Source organism: Neopsephotus bourkii, unplaced genomic scaffold (genome assembly GCF_033783945.1).
Source record: "Neopsephotus bourkii isolate Nb327-2 ecotype Australia unplaced genomic scaffold, CSIRO-AGI_Nbou_v1 NB_1542, whole genome shotgun sequence".
Lineage (NCBI taxonomy): Eukaryota > Metazoa > Chordata > Aves > Psittaciformes > Psittacidae > Neopsephotus > Neopsephotus bourkii.
In genome coordinates, this window is record NW_026902018.1 from 5,425,921 (window position 1) to 5,444,062 (window position 18,142).

The 18,142-nt window shown below is 49.3% G+C and overlaps 4 protein-coding genes across 5 annotated transcripts in view; 2 read left to right on the forward strand and 2 right to left on the reverse strand.

The window, feature by feature from the left end:
* DGCR2 (DiGeorge syndrome critical region gene 2) overlaps nt 1–1,133 on the reverse strand; it is a 48,906-nt gene extending 47,773 nt beyond the window's left edge. The window contains exon 1 of one of the 2 annotated variants that reach the window (XM_061370778.1): nt 817–1,133. In XM_061370778.1, the coding sequence (XP_061226762.1) occupies nt 817–895 (79 nt within the window). In that variant the 5' untranslated portion in view covers nt 896–1,133. The remainder of the gene's footprint in view (nt 1–816) is intronic. The other variant, XM_061370779.1, reaches the window with a different exon arrangement.
* LOC133221697 (pre-B lymphocyte protein 3-like) overlaps nt 1–18,142 on the forward strand; it is a 157,787-nt gene that overhangs the window by 89,643 nt on the left and 50,002 nt on the right. The gene's annotated exons all lie outside the window — the stretch shown is intronic.
* TSSK2 (testis specific serine kinase 2) lies at nt 6,435–8,201 on the forward strand. Its single transcript, XM_061370781.1, is given in 3 exon segments — nt 6,435–7,920; nt 7,923–8,014; nt 8,016–8,201. Coding segments are annotated over 3 exon segments (975 nt in total). The 5' UTR covers nt 6,435–7,070; the 3' UTR covers nt 8,049–8,201.
* On the reverse strand, nt 8,581–17,786 carry ESS2 (ess-2 splicing factor homolog). The gene is made up of 10 exons (XM_061370780.1): nt 17,647–17,786; nt 17,260–17,428; nt 16,230–16,325; nt 15,450–15,616; nt 13,409–13,526; nt 12,509–12,642; nt 12,271–12,373; nt 10,877–10,986; nt 9,848–9,963; nt 8,581–9,296 (listed from the first exon to the last, which is right to left on the reverse strand). Exons 1-10 carry the CDS (start codon nt 17,779–17,781, stop codon nt 9,011–9,013), a joined length of 1,434 nt encoding a protein of 477 aa, XP_061226764.1. The 5' UTR covers nt 17,782–17,786; the 3' UTR covers nt 8,581–9,010.

Below are 18,142 nucleotides of genomic sequence, written 5' to 3' on the forward strand. Positions count from 1 at the left end.
TTCAGCAATTGATGCTCTTTGGCAAGGGCTCTGCCAAGCTCCAAGTGAGTTCAACACCCAAGAAGAAACCTCAACTGAGCAATGCACCTAGAAAGGCTGTAGTTTTCAATCAGCAAACAGCAACCATTTCTCCAGTTACTAGTCTGAACATTTTAAAGCACTGTGCCTAGCAACTACCACACCAACTTCACTGCTGAATTATTGCCCTAAAAGAAGCAAAAACACAACTAGGAAGACGACATACAGCTGAGATGCAGTAGGGTTGTCTTCTCTTTCTGGCATGATCAAACGGCACTTTGAAAGCAAGGTTTTGTTGGCACCCAAGGCCCACAACATAAGTAAAAAGCAGCTGAAAACTTGACCATGCCACCACACTTCCACTGCTCATTACCTGTAGTGTTACAGAGCTTTTACCCAAGCTTTCAAACTTTAAAATGAGGTTTTTGACCCTAACTCCCATTCCTCCAAGTCCCCGCCAGCACAGGGACCGACGCTTCCCCATGACTCAGCCAGGTCCCATCTCGTTTTAGAGCATAACGAAGCAGCAGACACCGACCCCTGGAGCCGGGGCCGGCTCTGGGCCACGGCGACCCCAGCGCTAGGCTCCTCCCGGCGCCCTGAGCCCTGCGAGAAGGGGACGGCACCAGCGCTGTCCTCCCGGGGGCACCGCTTCTCGGACACTGACCCGCCGCCTCCCTCGCCCGCCCCCCCGGGGAGCCCCGCTGCCCCCCGCCCGGCTCCAGCTCCGGGCCCGGGACCCGCCCGTGGGCTGAGGACGGAGGACCGGCGTTCCGCGCCCCCCCCCGCCGCCCCTACCTGGCCGCAGCGGCTCGGTGATGCTCAGCACCAGGAGGAAAAGGAGGAGGAAGGTGCCGCTGTCTGCCTTGGGCACCATTTATCCTCCGTTCATCCTCCCCCGGCGCAGCGCCACAAACCCGCGGGGAGGCACGCGAGGAGCGGCGGGAGGAGGGGCTGCAGCCGCCACCGGACCCGCGGGGGGGAGTGCCCCCGTCCGCACCGAGCTCTTCCCCTCCGCCGTCCGCCACCGCCCCCGGGCGGGAGCCAGCGGCCCTGGCTGCGGCGGCGGCTGCGGCGGGAGCAGCGCGGGGTCGGGCGGCGCCACGCTGCGGGCCCCTCGCCTGGCTCCGGCGACGCACAAGATGGCGGCCGCACCTCCCCGCCGCCTGCCCCCCGCGCCGCCACGACCCCTCCCCACGGCACGCAGCTCGGCCAATCGGCGGCGAGGGGGCGGGGCCGAAATCCCGGATAGGCACAAGCCCCGCCCACCTACGGGGCCGAGCGCGGCCGGGGCGGGCAGCTCCCCGCGATCATCAGGCCCCCGGGGGGCCTCCGCCGGTCCGCTCTGTCGCCGGCGTGGCCATTGCCAGCCACCGCCACCCCGCGGGGCGGCCGCAGCCTTTCTCTGCCGCAGCCGGGTTGGCCTTCCCTGCTCATGCCATAGATCATAGACTGGCTTGGAAAGGACCTCAAGATCACAGAATCAACCGGGCTTGAAAACAGCTTTAAGATGATCAAGTCCAGGCGTTACCTCAGGACTGCCAAGACCAGCACTGAACCACATCACTGAGGTTATCTAGTTCCAGTCCTGTAGGGGTGACCCCAACGAGCACCCGGACATCCCCACCCCAGGGCTGGAGCAGGATGGTGTTTCCATGCTCCTGGGAGCGCTGTGTTCCAGGTTCAGGAGCCGGAGAGGAAACACGTGAAGAGCACCAGTTGTGCCGCCCAGATCATCGTCAATGGCCCTGCAAATGACAGGCGCCTTCAGGAATCTGACCCTGGGTGTTGCTGCGCGATGGGTGGTGGCTGTCCCTGTGGGGACCCAGCCTGGGGAGGAGGCACTGGCCCCGGTGCCACAGCTCTCCCGGTGCTGGGGCTCTGCACAGGCCGTGTCTGGGGTCAGAAGCAGTTTTACCTCCAGAACCCACTCCCCAGACCGAGCCGGATTTTCCTCTGGCAACTGGAAATGAAGCAGCGGTGTTCGGGTAGCACCAGGCATGGTCCTGCCCAGGGCAGCTGACCCACAGTGGCTGCAGGGTCAGCACTTTCCACTGCAGGGTATTCCAGCTTTCCAGTAAAACCCCATTCCAAAGCCTGGGAAGCTGCTGGGAAGTTTATATATTTTTTAAGTCTACAACAACTGTTTTCCACTTTCATGCTTCAATGTTTGGACCCAAGATCCAACACTCCCTGTTTCTCTGTTAATATCAGTTACTGTACCCAGTGGCAAACCTCCCCCAAGGGTATTACAAATGGATGTACAGGTAACAGATACATCTGCTCTCACATTGCTTCTGCTTCCCCTCCTGATCAGGCACCAGATGCTAATCTGCAGTGGGGTCTCCTGTGCACTCCCTGCCACAGGAGTTGCGGCCAAGCCCAGCTCAGCAGCATCAGGGAGATTCTTCTTCCATACCCAGATGTGAAGTTTAACGTGGCAGTGGAAGCTGGTGCCTGCTGGGAGGTTGCTGGGGCAGCAGCAAGTGTGTGCAATGGCTCCTTTCCCTGGGGCTGTGCTGGGCCCCAGGAGGGCTGCATGGCTGGGGCCGTGTGCTTGGGGACCTGCACATGCTGGGGGCTGCCTGAAGATTCCAGCCAGAACACATTTTGCCAGCTCTCGTGTGCTGCCAGACACTGTTGTGATGTGGGTGTCTGCAGGGAGCTGAAGCATGGCAGCACCCCCCAGCAGGAAGCACATCCATCCAGCTCCCCAGCTCTGTGCCTCCCAGGGGATACAGTGCAGGAAGGCTGTTTTCACCCTGCCTTCTGGCAGCTCAGCCACACATGCCAGCCCCAGACTGATCCAAGACAACTCCTTACCCACCCCAAGCCCATGGCAACCGAGGCCTGTGAATTACATCACACAATGTGTAAATAAATGCCCTACAATGCATCAGAACAGGGCATAGGCTGCCTGTCCCTGGCTTTTGCCCCAGGAAAGGCAGACCTCATTTCCCCACACCGCAACCTCACCAGCTCTGAACAGAGGTGGCTCTGGAGCGCACATGTGCCAGGTAAGCACCACAACCCACACAGCACCCTCGAGCAAGCAGGCAGTAACCAGCCCGGCCACACAGCACAAAGGTAAAGATTAAGAGCACCTGTTTCCCCAGGCTGTGCCGTGCTGAGAGCTGCAGTGCTGGTGGACACCATCACTGGGGATCTACCAATGCCCTGGCCAGGCTGTGGGCAGGTGTGAGGTGGAGCTGCCCTGTGCGGTCACAGCCCCAAGGCCCCAGGCAGGACAAAGGGGCAGGCAGATGCTGCAGGGACAAGGAGCATGCCAGTAGAACACACGGAGCCTCTGTCGAGGACGTGCAGGAGCTGGCACATCCCAGGCACTCCCCGTTTCATACTGGGAGTGAGCATTTCTCTAACCAGCGAGTGCAGATCCCCTGTGCCCATAAAGCAGTGGAGAAAAGCTCTCCGTGTCCAGAAGAAGCAGAGGGAAAGGGCTCACGGGCAGGGTGGCCAAACCCGCTCTTGCCCTGGCCCAACTCTGAGCTGGGGTTTGCAACCAGCAGCAGCAAGCTGGGATTGAGGCAACAAAGGCAAACATGAGGAAGTAGGAATTGCTCCATCTCCCACTTTCCTGAGTGAGGGCATCCATTTCCTTTTTTTTCTTCTTCAGAGAAGTAGCCCAGTCCCCCAAAACAACAAAGTAACTCCAACCACAGCTTCCCTTCCCAGCTAAATAGGGTTCTTTCCAGCCCTAACCATTCTACGACTCTTAAGTAGAGAGCAGCTCAGAGCCCCACTCCTTGCTGGAACCCGGTTTTGGGTGGTGGAAAACTGCAGGCCCTGTACAGCCCCTTGCACCACAGAAGAGGTGGCTGCATCTGCCCCGGGGAAACACTCTTGAAGTGCTCAGAGAAGCAGGTTGGGGGTTGGTGCCTTGGGACATCCTGTTGCAGAGCCAAATCCCTGCCGCAAGACAGGGCTCACATAGCCCACAGGGGATGAGGAACATGAGCTGGAGAGCAGCCTCCTGCCCCAGGGCAGTGCCCCACCACTCCCCTGGCCACCTCCATCCTGGGTCTTCACTCACAGCATGGTGTGGGGTGATGGTGATAGGAGCTCTCAGCTACTTGCCTCACCAAACCCTGGGTTGCTGCTTGTCTTCTGCTCATCATGTTCTTACCAGTGTGCCACAAATCAAAGAGCAGCAGTTGTGCCTGGTGTAATCAGCGGTTTGCTTCATTGAGGTAAGCTCCAGGCGCTATTCTGGCTGAGGGAGGAAGCATGCTTGGGCCTTGGACAATGCAGGTATGCAGGAAGAGCAAAAGGAAAATAACCCTCTCAAAAAAGAGAGGAAAAAGGAAAAATCACAAGTCATGAAGAACCAAGATGGTTTTTCACATGGGATTTGGCCTTGTAAAGGCACATCATCTGCTAGTGCTAGAGCAGCAAAAATATCAGGCAACAAAGAGTTTATTACTGATTTCCTAATTACAGATAGCAGGAGCTGAACTGCAGCAGGAAGCGGAGACCAGACACTACAGCAGGCGTTACAGGAATAGCCTATCTGAAGAGCACTACATCCCCTTCAAGAGATCCAGCTTTATAGCAATAAATTACACTCCCAGCAAACACGTGAAGGCCTTTCAGTCTGGCAGAACCGAGACTGAGATTTTAGTAAGGCTGTCTGGGTTCATTCACTTGAGGGTGAACACAAAACCAACACCAGCCCGCAGGATATTTAAGGCAATCTGCTCAGAGCATTGATTGCACAACATGGAACTCATCATTCACAGATACCACATTCCCTTCTCTGTCATTCCAGCTATGTCTTGGCATGAGCATGACCAGGTTCAAATGCTGTGGAAGATGTGTGCCCCACTCCTGACCCATATGTATGCCCCATCCACAGTCCTCAAACACTACCCAGCCTTTACGTGCATCCCATGTTCAGAAGAGAGAGCTCCCACAACCAGAGCAGGGATAGGAATCGGTGAACAAGATGGTGGAAATCAGGCACTGGGCTTGACACACACACACCAGTCACAGCCTGCTTCCGCACATCATTTTTCTCTGTGTTCCCATGCTTGTTCTTCTCTAATCCCTCCTTTTCTCTAACCCTCATCTCTTCCCAAAATATCCTCCTTTAATTACTGTTTCCCCTTGGGCCCAGCCTTGTCACATCTACAGCCGAATTTGGTGTTTCTGATACCTCTCACTGGGTCACCTCCACATCCCGGTAGTCCCTGTGCTGCTCCTTAGTCATCCGTGAAGCTCAGACATTCCCCTGGGTGCTCGCTGTAGCAGTGCCTGCGACATCCAACCATCTCTCATGTCACATCTGCTCCATTCTCCCGCTCTGTTGGGTGACTCAAACTGCAGGCCAGGGCCTGACCATCTGCCTGTGTGCCCTAACAGGGAGGTCCTACATTTACTGGAGATGCGCAGAACGTGTGGTCATTATGAAATAAATAATTAGTTGTTTAAATTACCTAAGAAATTCATTGTTATTTACCCAATTCAGTCCTTCAAGAACATCTCTGAAAGCATGGAAACGCTAGTAAATGGGCTCTTTACATTCACGAATACGTGAGAGCAATTTCTTTGCTTAAAGACAAAATTTAGCATTCAGTTATTTCTGACTGAAAGGCAAAAATTGCTAATTCCTTGCAATGGCATGGTGAGCAATTGATTTTTACATGATGCACTACAAAAATCAGGTCCTTTAGGATTTTTCACAGTAAGAATCTCTCCACCAAGAAAACACGGCATCAAACACTCCAGACCTTACAGAAGGCTGCAGGCACTGCTCAAAGAGCTGCAGAGGATTTGCCATGGAAGTTTCCTCGGTAAAACATCACCTGATTATAGCAAGTGTCCAAGACTTCCAAGTGTCACACAGGCTGCCCTGTGCTCAGGCGTGCTACAGGAAGCGTACACATCTGGCTATGCCTGCTTCCTGCTGAAAGGTGCTCTGTGCTGCTCCAGGGTGGATCACACCGTGCCAGTGCTCAGCCACTCAGCTCTGAGAGCAAGCTGTGCATGGGGAAAACTGCTCTCCTTTCTTGTTCTTCTGGCTGATCAGAATAATTACCCCGAAGTTTCAAAGAATGGGAAAAGAAACCCCCCAAAAGCCCCAGTGCGGCTGCCAGGAGTGCCACTTCTGTTCTTCAGAATGACATTGTCACCCACGCTGATGGACAAAGCAAGGTTGTCCCGGCCCCCATGTTTTGATCATCAACACCATCAAGTCTTTGGAGTCACACTCAAAGCAGCAGTAACAACAGACCTGAAAAAGCTGAAATCAACAGAAAGCAAAAAGCCCCCGAGGCTGGTTACAGTGAAGCTGTCAACATGCAGAACAGTAATCCTTCTGAGGAAGGTGTCCTGTGAGCCTTTCTCAAGAACACCAGAAGCTAGAAGTCAAAACAACCCCCTCACACAGCAAAAGCAAAGCCCACAAAAGCAGCCAGTCATCAGAGCTATGAAATGGAAGGGCTGGATGACCAACAAGGAAATGAACTTGAGAGAAGCAATGTCCTTCCCCTAGCAAGCCCATGCAGGAAAAAAAACACAAGCCAAACTCAAACCCAGTTCTTGAATGCAGCCTCAGTGAAGACATGACAAGCCCATTTCTGAGGAAAACTGGCTGGTGAGAAGCAAGGCCACTGTACACCAGAAGCACGCCCACATGGGGCTTGAAAGATCATCCAAGACATACAAAAAGATGACAAAATTTACTTAACGTGAATAAACAGATTTAGGTATATTTTAGGAAAGAAAAACATTTGAGGTACTGCCATCCTGTTAGCAAAACTAAAGATCAGTTTATGATGAAGGCAGGGTATGGGTGATGTTTCCAAGTGACTTGATGCCAAGTTCTGTCCTGGATGACATCATCCTGAAGCTTCAGGGAAGGGCTGCAAGGTCCTTCGAGCGCCTGTGACATCACACAGGGACCAGTGCTCCGGTGCCACTTGACCACGGCAGCAGCAGCCCAAGCAGTTACCATGGTGGGTGCTCACACCATCTGCCACCACCCATGATGCACACCAGCACCTCCTCAAGCAGCTCCCCCCAGCTCTTCCAGCATGGATGACGCTGCAGTGCTTGAAAAGAAAGGGTATAGCCTCAGCGACACACTAGGACAAGGCTCGTACAGCAAAGTGAAATGTGCCTACTGCGAGAGGCTGAAGTGCAAAGTGGCTGTCAAGATCATCGACAAGATGAAAACTCCTGGGGACTTTTGGGAAAGGTTTCTCCCCAGGGAAATAGAGGCTTTGAGATGTTTGCAACATCCATCAATCATCAAAACCTACGAGATTTTTGAGACATCAGCTGGGAAAGTGTACATCGTAATGGAGCTGGGGGAAAAGGGAGACCTCCTGGACTACATCAAGAGCACAGGAGCTATGAGAGAGGACTTTGCTCGCAGGAAGTTTCAGCAGTTGGCTTCTGCCATCAAGCATTGCCACGACTCAAACTTTGCTCACAGGGACCTGAAATGTGAGAACATCCTTCTTGATGATGGCCTCAATGTCAAGCTGACAGACTTTGGCTTTTCCAAACTCTTGTCTTGGGATAAAAACGGGAAAATGATTCTCAGCAATACCTTTTGTGGGTCTGCTGCATATGCAGCCCCTGAAGTGCTACAGGGCATTCCCTGTGATCCCAGGATTTCTGACATGTGGAGTCTGGGCGTCATCCTGTATATAATGGTCTACGCTTTAATGCCATTTGATGATTCCAACATCAAGAAAATGATTTTTTTTCAGAAACAACACAGGATTTCCTTCCCCAGCACAAAACACCTGACTGCAGAGTGCAAGGATCTCATTAACCGCTTGCTCCAGCCCAATGTGTCTCAGAGATTGTGCATAGACGACGTTTTGAAACACTCATGGTTGCAGACTCCAAATGCCACTGTCGAGTCCCCTCTGTCAGCTCCAGAAAGGGTGAGTGTTCCCACAACCCACATGAAGGAAAGCCAAAGCATCAAGCCAAATGCCATTAAGCAAAAGGGAAAAGAGAGAAGTAAATAGGATCCTCCTAAGGATGGCTGGTTTTAACAGTATCACGAAGTCGACCTAACTTGTGAACTGCTGATTCTCCACTTTAGCTTCTGCTTCAGCAACAGTCCTCACCTCTTACTTTACAAATAGTAATAGAAGACACTGTACATCTGCTGAGGTGAATAAACAGCTTAACGCTTTTGTTCTCAAGACCTGTCTCTGATATGGTTTGCAGGGAAGTTACTGTCAAAACACACTGGACAGTTTCTTTCAGTGCTGCTGGCATTTAACAGCTCTTACACTCACCTTTCGCAAGCTCCTGACTGCACAGGCTGCAGAATTCACATGTGCATCAATCACACCGTGTATTCAGGTAGGTTATTGGGCATTGTGAACTGAGAGCTGAATCTGTATGCATACCGTCTTCCTAACATACCACCTCTCTCCGCAGGTCCAAGCCACATTCAAGAGCAACTCAAATTAAAGAGAAGCCCTCTAAATACTCTGGGTCATCTCTTAATATATACATGATTATATCCGCTCCTCTGCAAAACACAAAACCAAAGATGTCTGGCAAGCTCAAAGGAAGTCCAGTTCAACCTTTTAGGAAGGCTTACCACATTTTATAAATAGACATATCTGTACAGAAATGTACTTAAATGCATGGCCATCTTAAAAAAAGAAACATATCTTTAAACAATTATCACTCTTTTCCAAGAGTCCAGAATCTTCTCTGCCATTGCAGGAAGCATTCTTTTTCTACCACAGCCCTGTGCATCCCACCCATGCAGTACAAAGGGAATTTATACAACAGCAAGAGATACCCTGCTTCCTAAAAGCACATTGCAGGCTATTTTATCTATATAGTCTAGAGTAGCGCTGGTCCCAGATCTTCTAACCACTGGCTTCCATTCTGGCAGCTGTATCTAGACGCCCCTTACACCGATGGCTCACAACATCCCATTTGCAGACAGCTGAGTGAGGCCAGTTCACTGTTGCCTTGCTGGTGACTGGAATATTCAGATGAAATCAGATGCCTTCCTTCTTTTAGGAAGCTGCAGTAAATTGTCTGTGATTGATGTAGTATCCTGAGATACTGGCGTCTGAGATACTGTCCTAGACTGTGGGGTACTTGTGGGTGTATGAGGCCCACTTGCTGGGGTCTTGTAACCAGGCGTTCCAGTGTGGGCTGGAGAAGGAGTATAGCTGGCTCGCAGTGCTTTGTCAGTATATTTACTTGCAGTCCTGTTTACTAGTCTCTGCAAAGCTGGTGACATTGCTGGGCTTAGTCCTTTTGGAGTGAAGCTGGAACAGAATAAACAGGTTTAAAAGATTTTACAGTAAAAATCTGCCACTTATGTGGAAGAGCATCAATGCTTCCACAGATGAGCTTGATATCCACTCGCAACAGACCAGACCCACTGGCTGCAGAAGTCATTCTGCCTGCAGGTAAATGCAGCCTGTCTCTCTAGAGACAAATGACAAAGAAACCTCCTACATCCCTCCAAACCTGAGTGGTACCACCTGCCTTTTCCTTTGAGCCTGTTCTATCCTTCCTGTGACCCAGCCAAGCAAGGCTTATCACATCTCCTCTTTGCAATGAGGCAAGACACTGATCCAGATGCATTGCTGGGTGGCTGTAAGGCAGAACAGTAACACTGACAAGAGGGAGTATCAAGGACAGCCACCAGCCACCTTCCCTCAGAATCAAAGTTTTCTGATTTCTAAAGCCTTGCAGTCTGACTGTACCTACTGCTGCTCCCAGTACTGTGATCACTCCTCCCTTTCTACATATGTTGATTTAAATCTCATCAGCAGATACCCCTCCACGGTTCTGCTGTCAGAACAAATCTCACCTGGCCAAGTTTTCTGTCGCTTTTCGAAGTGCCTCCAGCTTCTTTGCTCGTTTTTTAGCTGCCACTTCATTGGCCATCTTGAGCCCCAGCCTCTCACGGCGCCCAGGCTCCAGGATCTACAAATGCATCACACAGTTCAGTTGCCAAGAGACTCTTATGAATGCTGCAAAAATGAGTCAAAGCACCTTCACAGTTGGATTCCAGATTACAGGGATCTAAAGTGGGGAGAAGTGGGGTCAGCCCACAGCCCTCTGCTGCTATATAAAAGCCAGAGAGGACACAGAGGGACCTTCAACCTGCCTAAGCAAGTAACAAAAATGGTAGAACCAGTTCAGTCAAGGAAGCAGCCATTACCTCTGGCATTTCCTCCTGCTGTCCCTCCTAGACAAACAATGTCACCTGTGTCTTTCATGGCCTGGCCTGTGGCCAGCCAGCTCTCAGGCAAACAGACATTGCTACACAGCAGGAGAACCAGTCAAGGGCTTCTGAGTCTGGCAAAACATAGGCACATACAGCAAATTACACCTTTCTTGAAGCAAGAGTCTCAGCTCATACACAATGACAGCAGCAGGAGACAGTTGGCATGCAGGGACCTGTACCATTAGCAAAACCAGAGCAGCTTTTATATTCTCAAGTGATACACCTGCCTCAGACTGTGACAGCTGAAAGATCAAGACAGAGGGAAATCCTACAGTTTCTACCCATTTATACACTGAAATTGGAAAAACTGGGTATCTCTTCAGCTTCCTCTGAAAACCCCTATGTCTGGGCTTTGTATCATCAAATATGAAGCCTCGCTCTCCTGACAACAGCGCGTGTTCCACCTCAGGTACCTCCACCAAGCAGCGCTCATGTCCACCTCCACCCTCCAAGCAGAACCTAGATTATTGGAACCAGGGACTGGGAACACAGCCCAGAGACGTGTCACACTCCTACAACAATGTTAGCCTATTAGTTACTCACTTGCCTTTCCCTTCTTAGTCTTTCCCCCCCAAAGAGAATGACATGCTGACTGCTGACATGGAATACCTTGAAGGCTGGTCCAGGCGTTCTGTCCACATACGGCGTTTCCGACCCTTCTAAGCGCAAAGGGGTGCTTTCAATTTCACCCCATGTCATAAAAGGAGACTCATTCACACCTAAAACCAAATTTTAAGAGTCATGCTTATGAAAGACATTTGACTATTCATTCACAGCAAAAAAATCCAGAGAGGCAAATAATGAAATGCAAATTCATCAACACACAAAGGAGCCCCTCCACTGCAGAGGAAATCACATATCCATATCCAATATCCATTAGCAACATGTGGTTCCCATTGAAAGAGCATGACCTTAAACTAACAGCGTTGCCAGTGGCTGTGTCACCCTCTAGGTGACAACACCCAAGCACTGTCCTTTCCATGTGTTTATTTTTCCATTTGGTGAGCTTTTGCTTAGTGCCACTTTCATTTTTTCCCCTGTGGTACTAGTCTTCCCCTTGTTACTTCATGAAAACTCCTTTAACGTAAGGAACTATTTAAAAGCAGAGAAATAGGCAGAGGACTTAGAATACATGTAATAGCCTAACTTAGAATCCATTCTGCGGTGGTAGCTGTTAGACAAAGTGCAGTCACTGCTTGGTACAGGCTAGCCTCAAGATGAATTGCAGCTAAAAGCCCGATTAAGCCACTGGCTAGTGACTGGTATGGCACAGGCACTTCAATAGAGAAAGGAGGTGCGCTCCAAATGCCACCTACAGGCTTTCCGGAGGAAAAGCCTCAGTACATTCAGCTTTTAGCATCATAACAAAAGACAGGGGAAACACAATGGTAGCGAGGAGTGAGTGAAAACTTAGATATGACGTTTCAACTGGAAGAAAAATCACGTCTGTTCTAACCAAAAGTATTCTACAGCTAATCCACGTTAACAAAAGCAGTATATAATACACAAGTGTATTCAGACAAAGGAGGAACCAAGAAAGCAGCAGACGTGGAGAGAAACAGGAGGTTAGACTGTGAAGGAAGTGATATGTCACATTGTTATGAGTCAGGCTGAATATCACTCAAAAACCTACAGGACAATTCACTGGAAGGTTAATGGCTGTGAAGTATCTGAATTCTTTAAGCTCCCAAGTATGACCCAGGGATAAAACAAGCAGCCACAGCACCCCAGTTGGCTAGAAGGGCTCAACTCCCTCCACATGATTCCTAAGTGATAGTATGGCAGCTTGCTCAGAGCCTCCTGGGTACAGCATGACTCCTCTAGCCAGCATACAGGACTAGCATTTAAGCACTGGGCTGAGTGGGCATACACAGTACACAAGAAAGTCACCAGCTCATGACACTTACATAGATAGAAAGCTCATCTCCTTCTCTAAATCAACAGTGATACCTCAGAGTTGAACAGAGCATTTTACATCAGAAAACATAAGAAATCCCTCTTACCAGGGGCAGGAGAGGGGGTAGCCACAAATCCATATCCATTCACTTTTGGAGACTCTTGGGGTATCAGTTCTTTCCCATCTGGTCCCACTTTGCCCTGTTTGTACTGAAACAAAAAAAAGACAATGCCATTCATGTGGAGAAAGGCGTGAATCAGCATTATCTAGCACACACAGTTTTCCTGGTTGATCCACATTAGAGGGAAGAGTGTAACAAAGTATTAGAAGTGTAATTATCCAACCTGAGCGTTGAGGGCTGCAGCTTGTTGGAGCTGTGATTTGCTCACGGCTTGGCTAAAAGGGTCCTTCACAAAACGGGTGTTTTGATGGACAACTTCCCTGGGCTTCTTAAATACTTCATCCCCATCAGGTACACCTTGAAAAGCAAAATGCCTTTTAAGAAAGGGCTCAGATAACACTAGGCAGTGTGCTCTAAAGCTCCTGACCAACACAACACTTGCCACACATTCCTACACAACAGAATCCATCAGCAATTGCTGTGTATACCACTAGCAATTTAAAACAGAATTTGTACCAGAAAGAAGCTTTGTAACACCTGAAATCTATAAATTAAGATCAGATTTTTAATTTCTTTTTAAGTTAACAAGACTTTCTTTTCTGTACTTCACTGGTTTGCAGAAGTTACCAATTGTACATTTATAACCAAAGAAAAGGGCATTTACAAATTACATAGTTTTCTATAGCAACCAAAAGCCCAAAAAGTTCAAGAAGCACTCTCTGAGCAGAAGCTAAGATTGAATAAAGATGACAAGAAAGTGCTGATAAAGAAGAAAGACCAAACTGGAAAGAGCTTTGGCTCCTGAAACCAAGTGCTTCTGTAATACAGATAATGAATTTCTCAATGACAAACAGAATATGATCACACTTCGATTGCCTTTTGCAATCAAAGGCAAAGGAGCAAAATTCAAATAAAGAAAAAGAGAAAAAAAAAATACAAAAAGAGAGAGAAAACACCAGACATTTTAAAGCAACTTTATGTATCTGAGTTTCACAGAGGAAAAAGTGCAGCATTGCCAGTAAGAGGTGCTCAGTCATCTACAGAAACGCTGTTATGCTGTTAGCACTGTTCAGAGTCAATCCACTCAGAATCAGTGCCCGTCATAAGAAACCTGCAACCTCACCTGTTGGATAATACATGAGGGTGTTTCGAGCTGTGTATTCCCAGGTCTCCAGTCCGGCTTTCACACTCTCCAGAGCTTGCTGCTCTGCTGAAGGAAGGGCCAGGTTCTCATTGCGCCGCTGAAAGAGCGTTATAGAAAAAAAGATTAGAAAAGGGTGGTGGTGGGGGAAGCATCAGTTCTGACAGACTCCTGCAACATTTCAACCAGGCATCTACACCATGCAGAGCTCAACCACAAGCTCAGCTCCCTGCCACAGAACACTTTGCTCCTGGCATGGCATAAGCACTCTCTAGCAAGTGTCATTTGAGAAACCATCCTGTTCCTGCCTGAGCTTGTAAATGATTCCATATGAAGTTCTGGTATAAAACGAGGTGAGAACCAGAGAAGTAAATTCTCATAAAGATTACGACTTTGTTTATTACATCTTGTGACAGCACTTGTTTTGGTTCAAGCTTTTTCTGGTTTTCCTCTATCTACTAATAAAAATTCAAACGAAGCATTCATTGCCAAAAGAGGGAAGAGCAACATCAGGCACTACATCTAACATAAAGGCAGTCTACAAGGCTTTGGCATGTAACCTTGGGAAAGTATCTGTACCATCCTAATATCATGCAAACTGCATTAGCTGAGGCAAGCATTAAAACCCAGAAAGGGCACTTCTTCAACACTTAAGAGAGTTTCCAAACATTTCCACAGGCAACACAGGTATAGAAGCATTTGACATACTTACACTTACTTGTGTGTACACTTACACAGTTAGTTGTGTGCTGTTACCAGCATACTAGTATCACTGATACCAAAAAAACCCCTAACAGAATGCAGTCACCCACCAACAAGTTACTCCATTTAAAAACTCTCACACCAACTAAACTAGAAAATTACTGCCAGAAGCTCTATATTAAAGACATCAACTGATGTTGTCCATATACATTTAAATAGCAGTATTGTCACCAAGTATGTTAAATAAGGCATAGCAAAATTGTCTGCTACACAAATAGGCACTGAGTGCGAGGAAATGCAAGGTCTGAACAGTGCTGGCTGACAAGAAGACACACAACATCAGCACAGACCAGCTCTGGAAACTTCACCCTGATCTGAAACAACCCCTGTGCTTTGTGAACGGTCTCCTGCTGCCTGCCTTTTAATTCTGGATGAAAGCATTCAGGCAAAGAGGATGCTTAATGAGCCACAGAGAGCATTTTTATTGTAACGGACTCCAAGGGTTTACATTAGCTGGGATAAAACCATAACACTCACTCACAGTAACACAGCAGGAAACACTCAGGTGTCAGTGCCAAACTTCAATAAAAGGCACTGCAACTTACATCCATCACTGATGCATCTGGCATCAATGCTGGCTGCTCACTGCTGACGGAGAAAGATTGACATGGCAGCTCCAGAACAGGCCCTGAATGCCCCTGCCTGTCTGAGGCAAACAGCACAGCCAGCCGTACTGTGTACAGGAATTTACTTCAGCAGCTGAATAGATCATTATTGGCAACAGAAACAGAAATAGTACAATCTAACAGCAAATAATAAAGGGCTCATGGACAAACAACAGGAACTTTTCTCAGCTGCTCTCCTTGGTATTGCCACTTATGGAAGAGACTGCCAAGAACAGCAATACCTGCACTCAGTGCAATGCTCCAGTCTCACAACTTTAGGAAGAGATAGATCCTCAGCAACTATGTCAACACTGCTCTTGAGTTACAGATGGGGAAAAAGCAGGACTGCAAAGGAAGTAACAAGCTCTCACAGGACCCAGGAAACTCAGGCTTAGCTCAGATTTAATGTGATCACGCCAAGCACCTACTACTTAAAATCAAGACCTTTCTATTCTTATTCTGCAATATGAGTAAATCCATGGTCTAATGCAATAGCCTCACACTCAGAGCCCATGAACTCCCATCTGTTTTTATAGTAGGATTCAAAAGCAAAAAGATAATATTTTCTTTAATCAAACAAGAAAGACATACAGTAAAACAGTATTTCCCTGTTGTGTCACTTCAGGAGCAGAGATACAGCTGAGCCATTTCCCTACCTGGGCATACTCCTCTTCTGCACTGTACAGCCAAGCATGCTTGACTTTCTCCTTCTCTTTGGCCACTTCCATGATCTGCTCAAACGAAGCATTATCTTCACTTGTGTGTTTTGCTAGGAAGCTGTCCAGATTGGGAAGCGCCTCTTTATCATCTTTCTCTGCTTCTCCTAACAAAAAGAGGGAAGAAGCCTGAAAAAGGCTAATACCTCCTTTTCTACAACAGCACTATACATAATTCTTAATCATTCTGACAGCAAACCTTCTACAGACCCACTAATAATTAGCATGAAGCTCAGTGGAAAAAACAAATACACACATGCAGAGAGGTACAATAAAACGTTCTTTTTTGCAAGACATACAACCAACCTTCCCATAAAACTTTTTATGGCATTTATAACTATTTGTGTTAAAGGAAATTGCACACATGGACAGCTGCTTGTAGACATTTTTAATATTGTATATGAGTAGCTCTGCCCCTACAATCTTTGCTTACTTACAGAATTAATTTTAGCTGATGTAGAACAAAACCCTTCTGCCTTCAAAGAGTTCAACTGAGCTCAGAATTTACACAGCCCTAAAGAGACCCATAATTGAGAACTCACACACATGACAAAACTTTACATCAAGTTCAACTTCAGAGTGATCATTTTCACCCATTAGAAAGTCAAAGGAAACTGCTTCAACACCTGCTAAATACCCACAGTCCATACAGGAGGCAGAGCTCACAAAAGTACTTTCCTGCTGCTGAAGAATTCAGCTAAACAAACATCATTCTCCTACCTTCCTCTGCAGCTTTGACACCAGCTTTGGATTTATCCTCCAGTGGAAGGCCACCTGGATGCACTTCTGGGGTTTCAAATGTGGCTGGAGTAACATCTGTGACAGAAAAAAATGGTTAGCAGAGCACAGAACAGGACACTTGCTGTGCCATCTGCCACCAGAAAGGGTCACATTCCAAACAAGTCACAGAACACATAGCAAGAGAACCACAGTTTAATTAAAATTTGTGAAAAAATGCCAAATATTCAATTTTGTCCCAAACACTGAACAAGATTTTGCTCTCATCTAAGACATCATTTTTCTCCTGTTGGGGAAAATTCACAGGAGAGCCACAGCCCAGTATATTTGCCACCTTATGCACAGCTTTTGCCCGCAGAAGCAAGCAGCAGCACAACAATCTTGACCTAGGCCAGGGCCAGCCCTTGCAGGAGGGGAGAAAGGGAAACCACTGGCTGACACATGCCCTTTGCCACAAGAAAGCCTAAACCACACTGCAAGAGCTTAGCCAGAGAGTGGGCTTTAATGTAATAGACACCTGAACCTGAAGTGAAAGCAGACACACAACAGGACACTGGATGTCTGCTACGTGAACCTCTGATAATCACAAGCTTCCAACATCTTCTGTCCCCCATAAACAAACTCATTACACATCTGCAGAGGCAGCAAAAACTCTTAAAACTGTAATAAGGACTCAAAGCATAGCTTAGAGTTTCTGATAACAATAATATTGCACATTCAAGCATGTAACATGTCCTAGGGAGCAGGAGCTTGGCAAAAGATGCCTGTGAGGAATGGTTATTCAGTAGCTGGGTTTTTTTCCAAAACCATTCCCTCAAGAAGGAAATATAAACACCATCAAACAGAAATTCAGCACCACTCATCTGACAGTGGCTACTGCCCAATCTGTCAGGCTAATTCCCATGCAATGACAATGTGAATCGTTAAGATAAGCGCCGCCTTCACACGGTTAGATAAATCAGAGCAGTAACATCAGATATCAACCCTCACACCCCAGTGATGCAGTTCTTACAGGGTACAGGTGTGTCCCCCGATGATTTGCTCAAGGAGGAGCCAAATTTGATCGCGATTTGCCTCATTTTCTCCAAGTCGCCGTTTTCTTCCGCCTCCAGATACTCCTTCTGTGCTCGCAACATCGCCACATCAGGGAAGAAGTCTCGCTGAATGATCTTCTCCAGACGCTGCAAGCACAGACACAGCTGCGGGGCCGCGCTGGGACACCTCGGAGCTCCGCGGCGGCCGCCGGGCAGCGCACCGGACGTACCGGATCCCGTCAGACGGCCGCAGGGCTGCCTCGCCCCCAGGCCCAACCGCAGCCCGGGTTACAGCGGGACCCGCCGCGCTCGGCCCAAGCGCCGGGAGAGCTGGGCCCGGCCCAGCCCCAGGCCCGCCGGCTTACCTCGATGTAGGTCTCCTCATCCAGGATCGTCTTCGGGGGCCTGGAGGCCGGCGGGGTTACGCCGGCGCCGTCGCCCCTGCCCGCGGCCGGCACCACGGCACGGGCGGAGGCGGCCGGAACCACCGCTTGCTCCATAGCGCCGGGCCGGGCCCACCAAGGCAGCCCCACACCTTCCTCAGCCGCCGTCGCAAACGCGACACACCGTGACGTCACAGGGCCGCGCCAAGGGAACCCGGAACATCCTGCCCCTCCGGCCCGCCCAAGGAAGAGGCGCACGGTTCCGTGCTCGCGGCGGCCAGCGCGCCCCCTGTCGGCAGGGAGGACTCGCCCGGTCTCGCTCCGTGATAACGGAGCTGGCGGCTGCCCCACGGTTGGGCTGTGCCGGGCTGCGGAGCCCTCTGCCCACAGCCCCCCCCCACGGACCTCCTCAAGACACCGGGAGTGCGCACCGCCGCGTGGGAGGTTGGGGCTGCGGGAGGCCGGCCCGCGGGGGTGA

Excerpts from the sequence above, each read along its gene's own strand:
- ESS2 (XM_061370780.1), bottom strand. The coding sequence starts at position 17,781 with ATGGAGCAAGCGGTGGTTCCGGCCGCCTCCGCCCGTGCCGTGGTGCCG. Across the intron at positions 17,429-17,646 it reads ATGAGGAGACCTACATCGAG|CGTCTGGAGAAGATCATTCA; the intron begins GTAAGCCGGCGG and ends CTGTGCTTGCAG. Across the intron at positions 10,987-12,270 it reads TACCCCCTCTCCTGCCCCTG|GTGTGAATGAGTCTCCTTTT; the intron begins GTAAGAGGGATT and ends ATTTGGTTTTAG.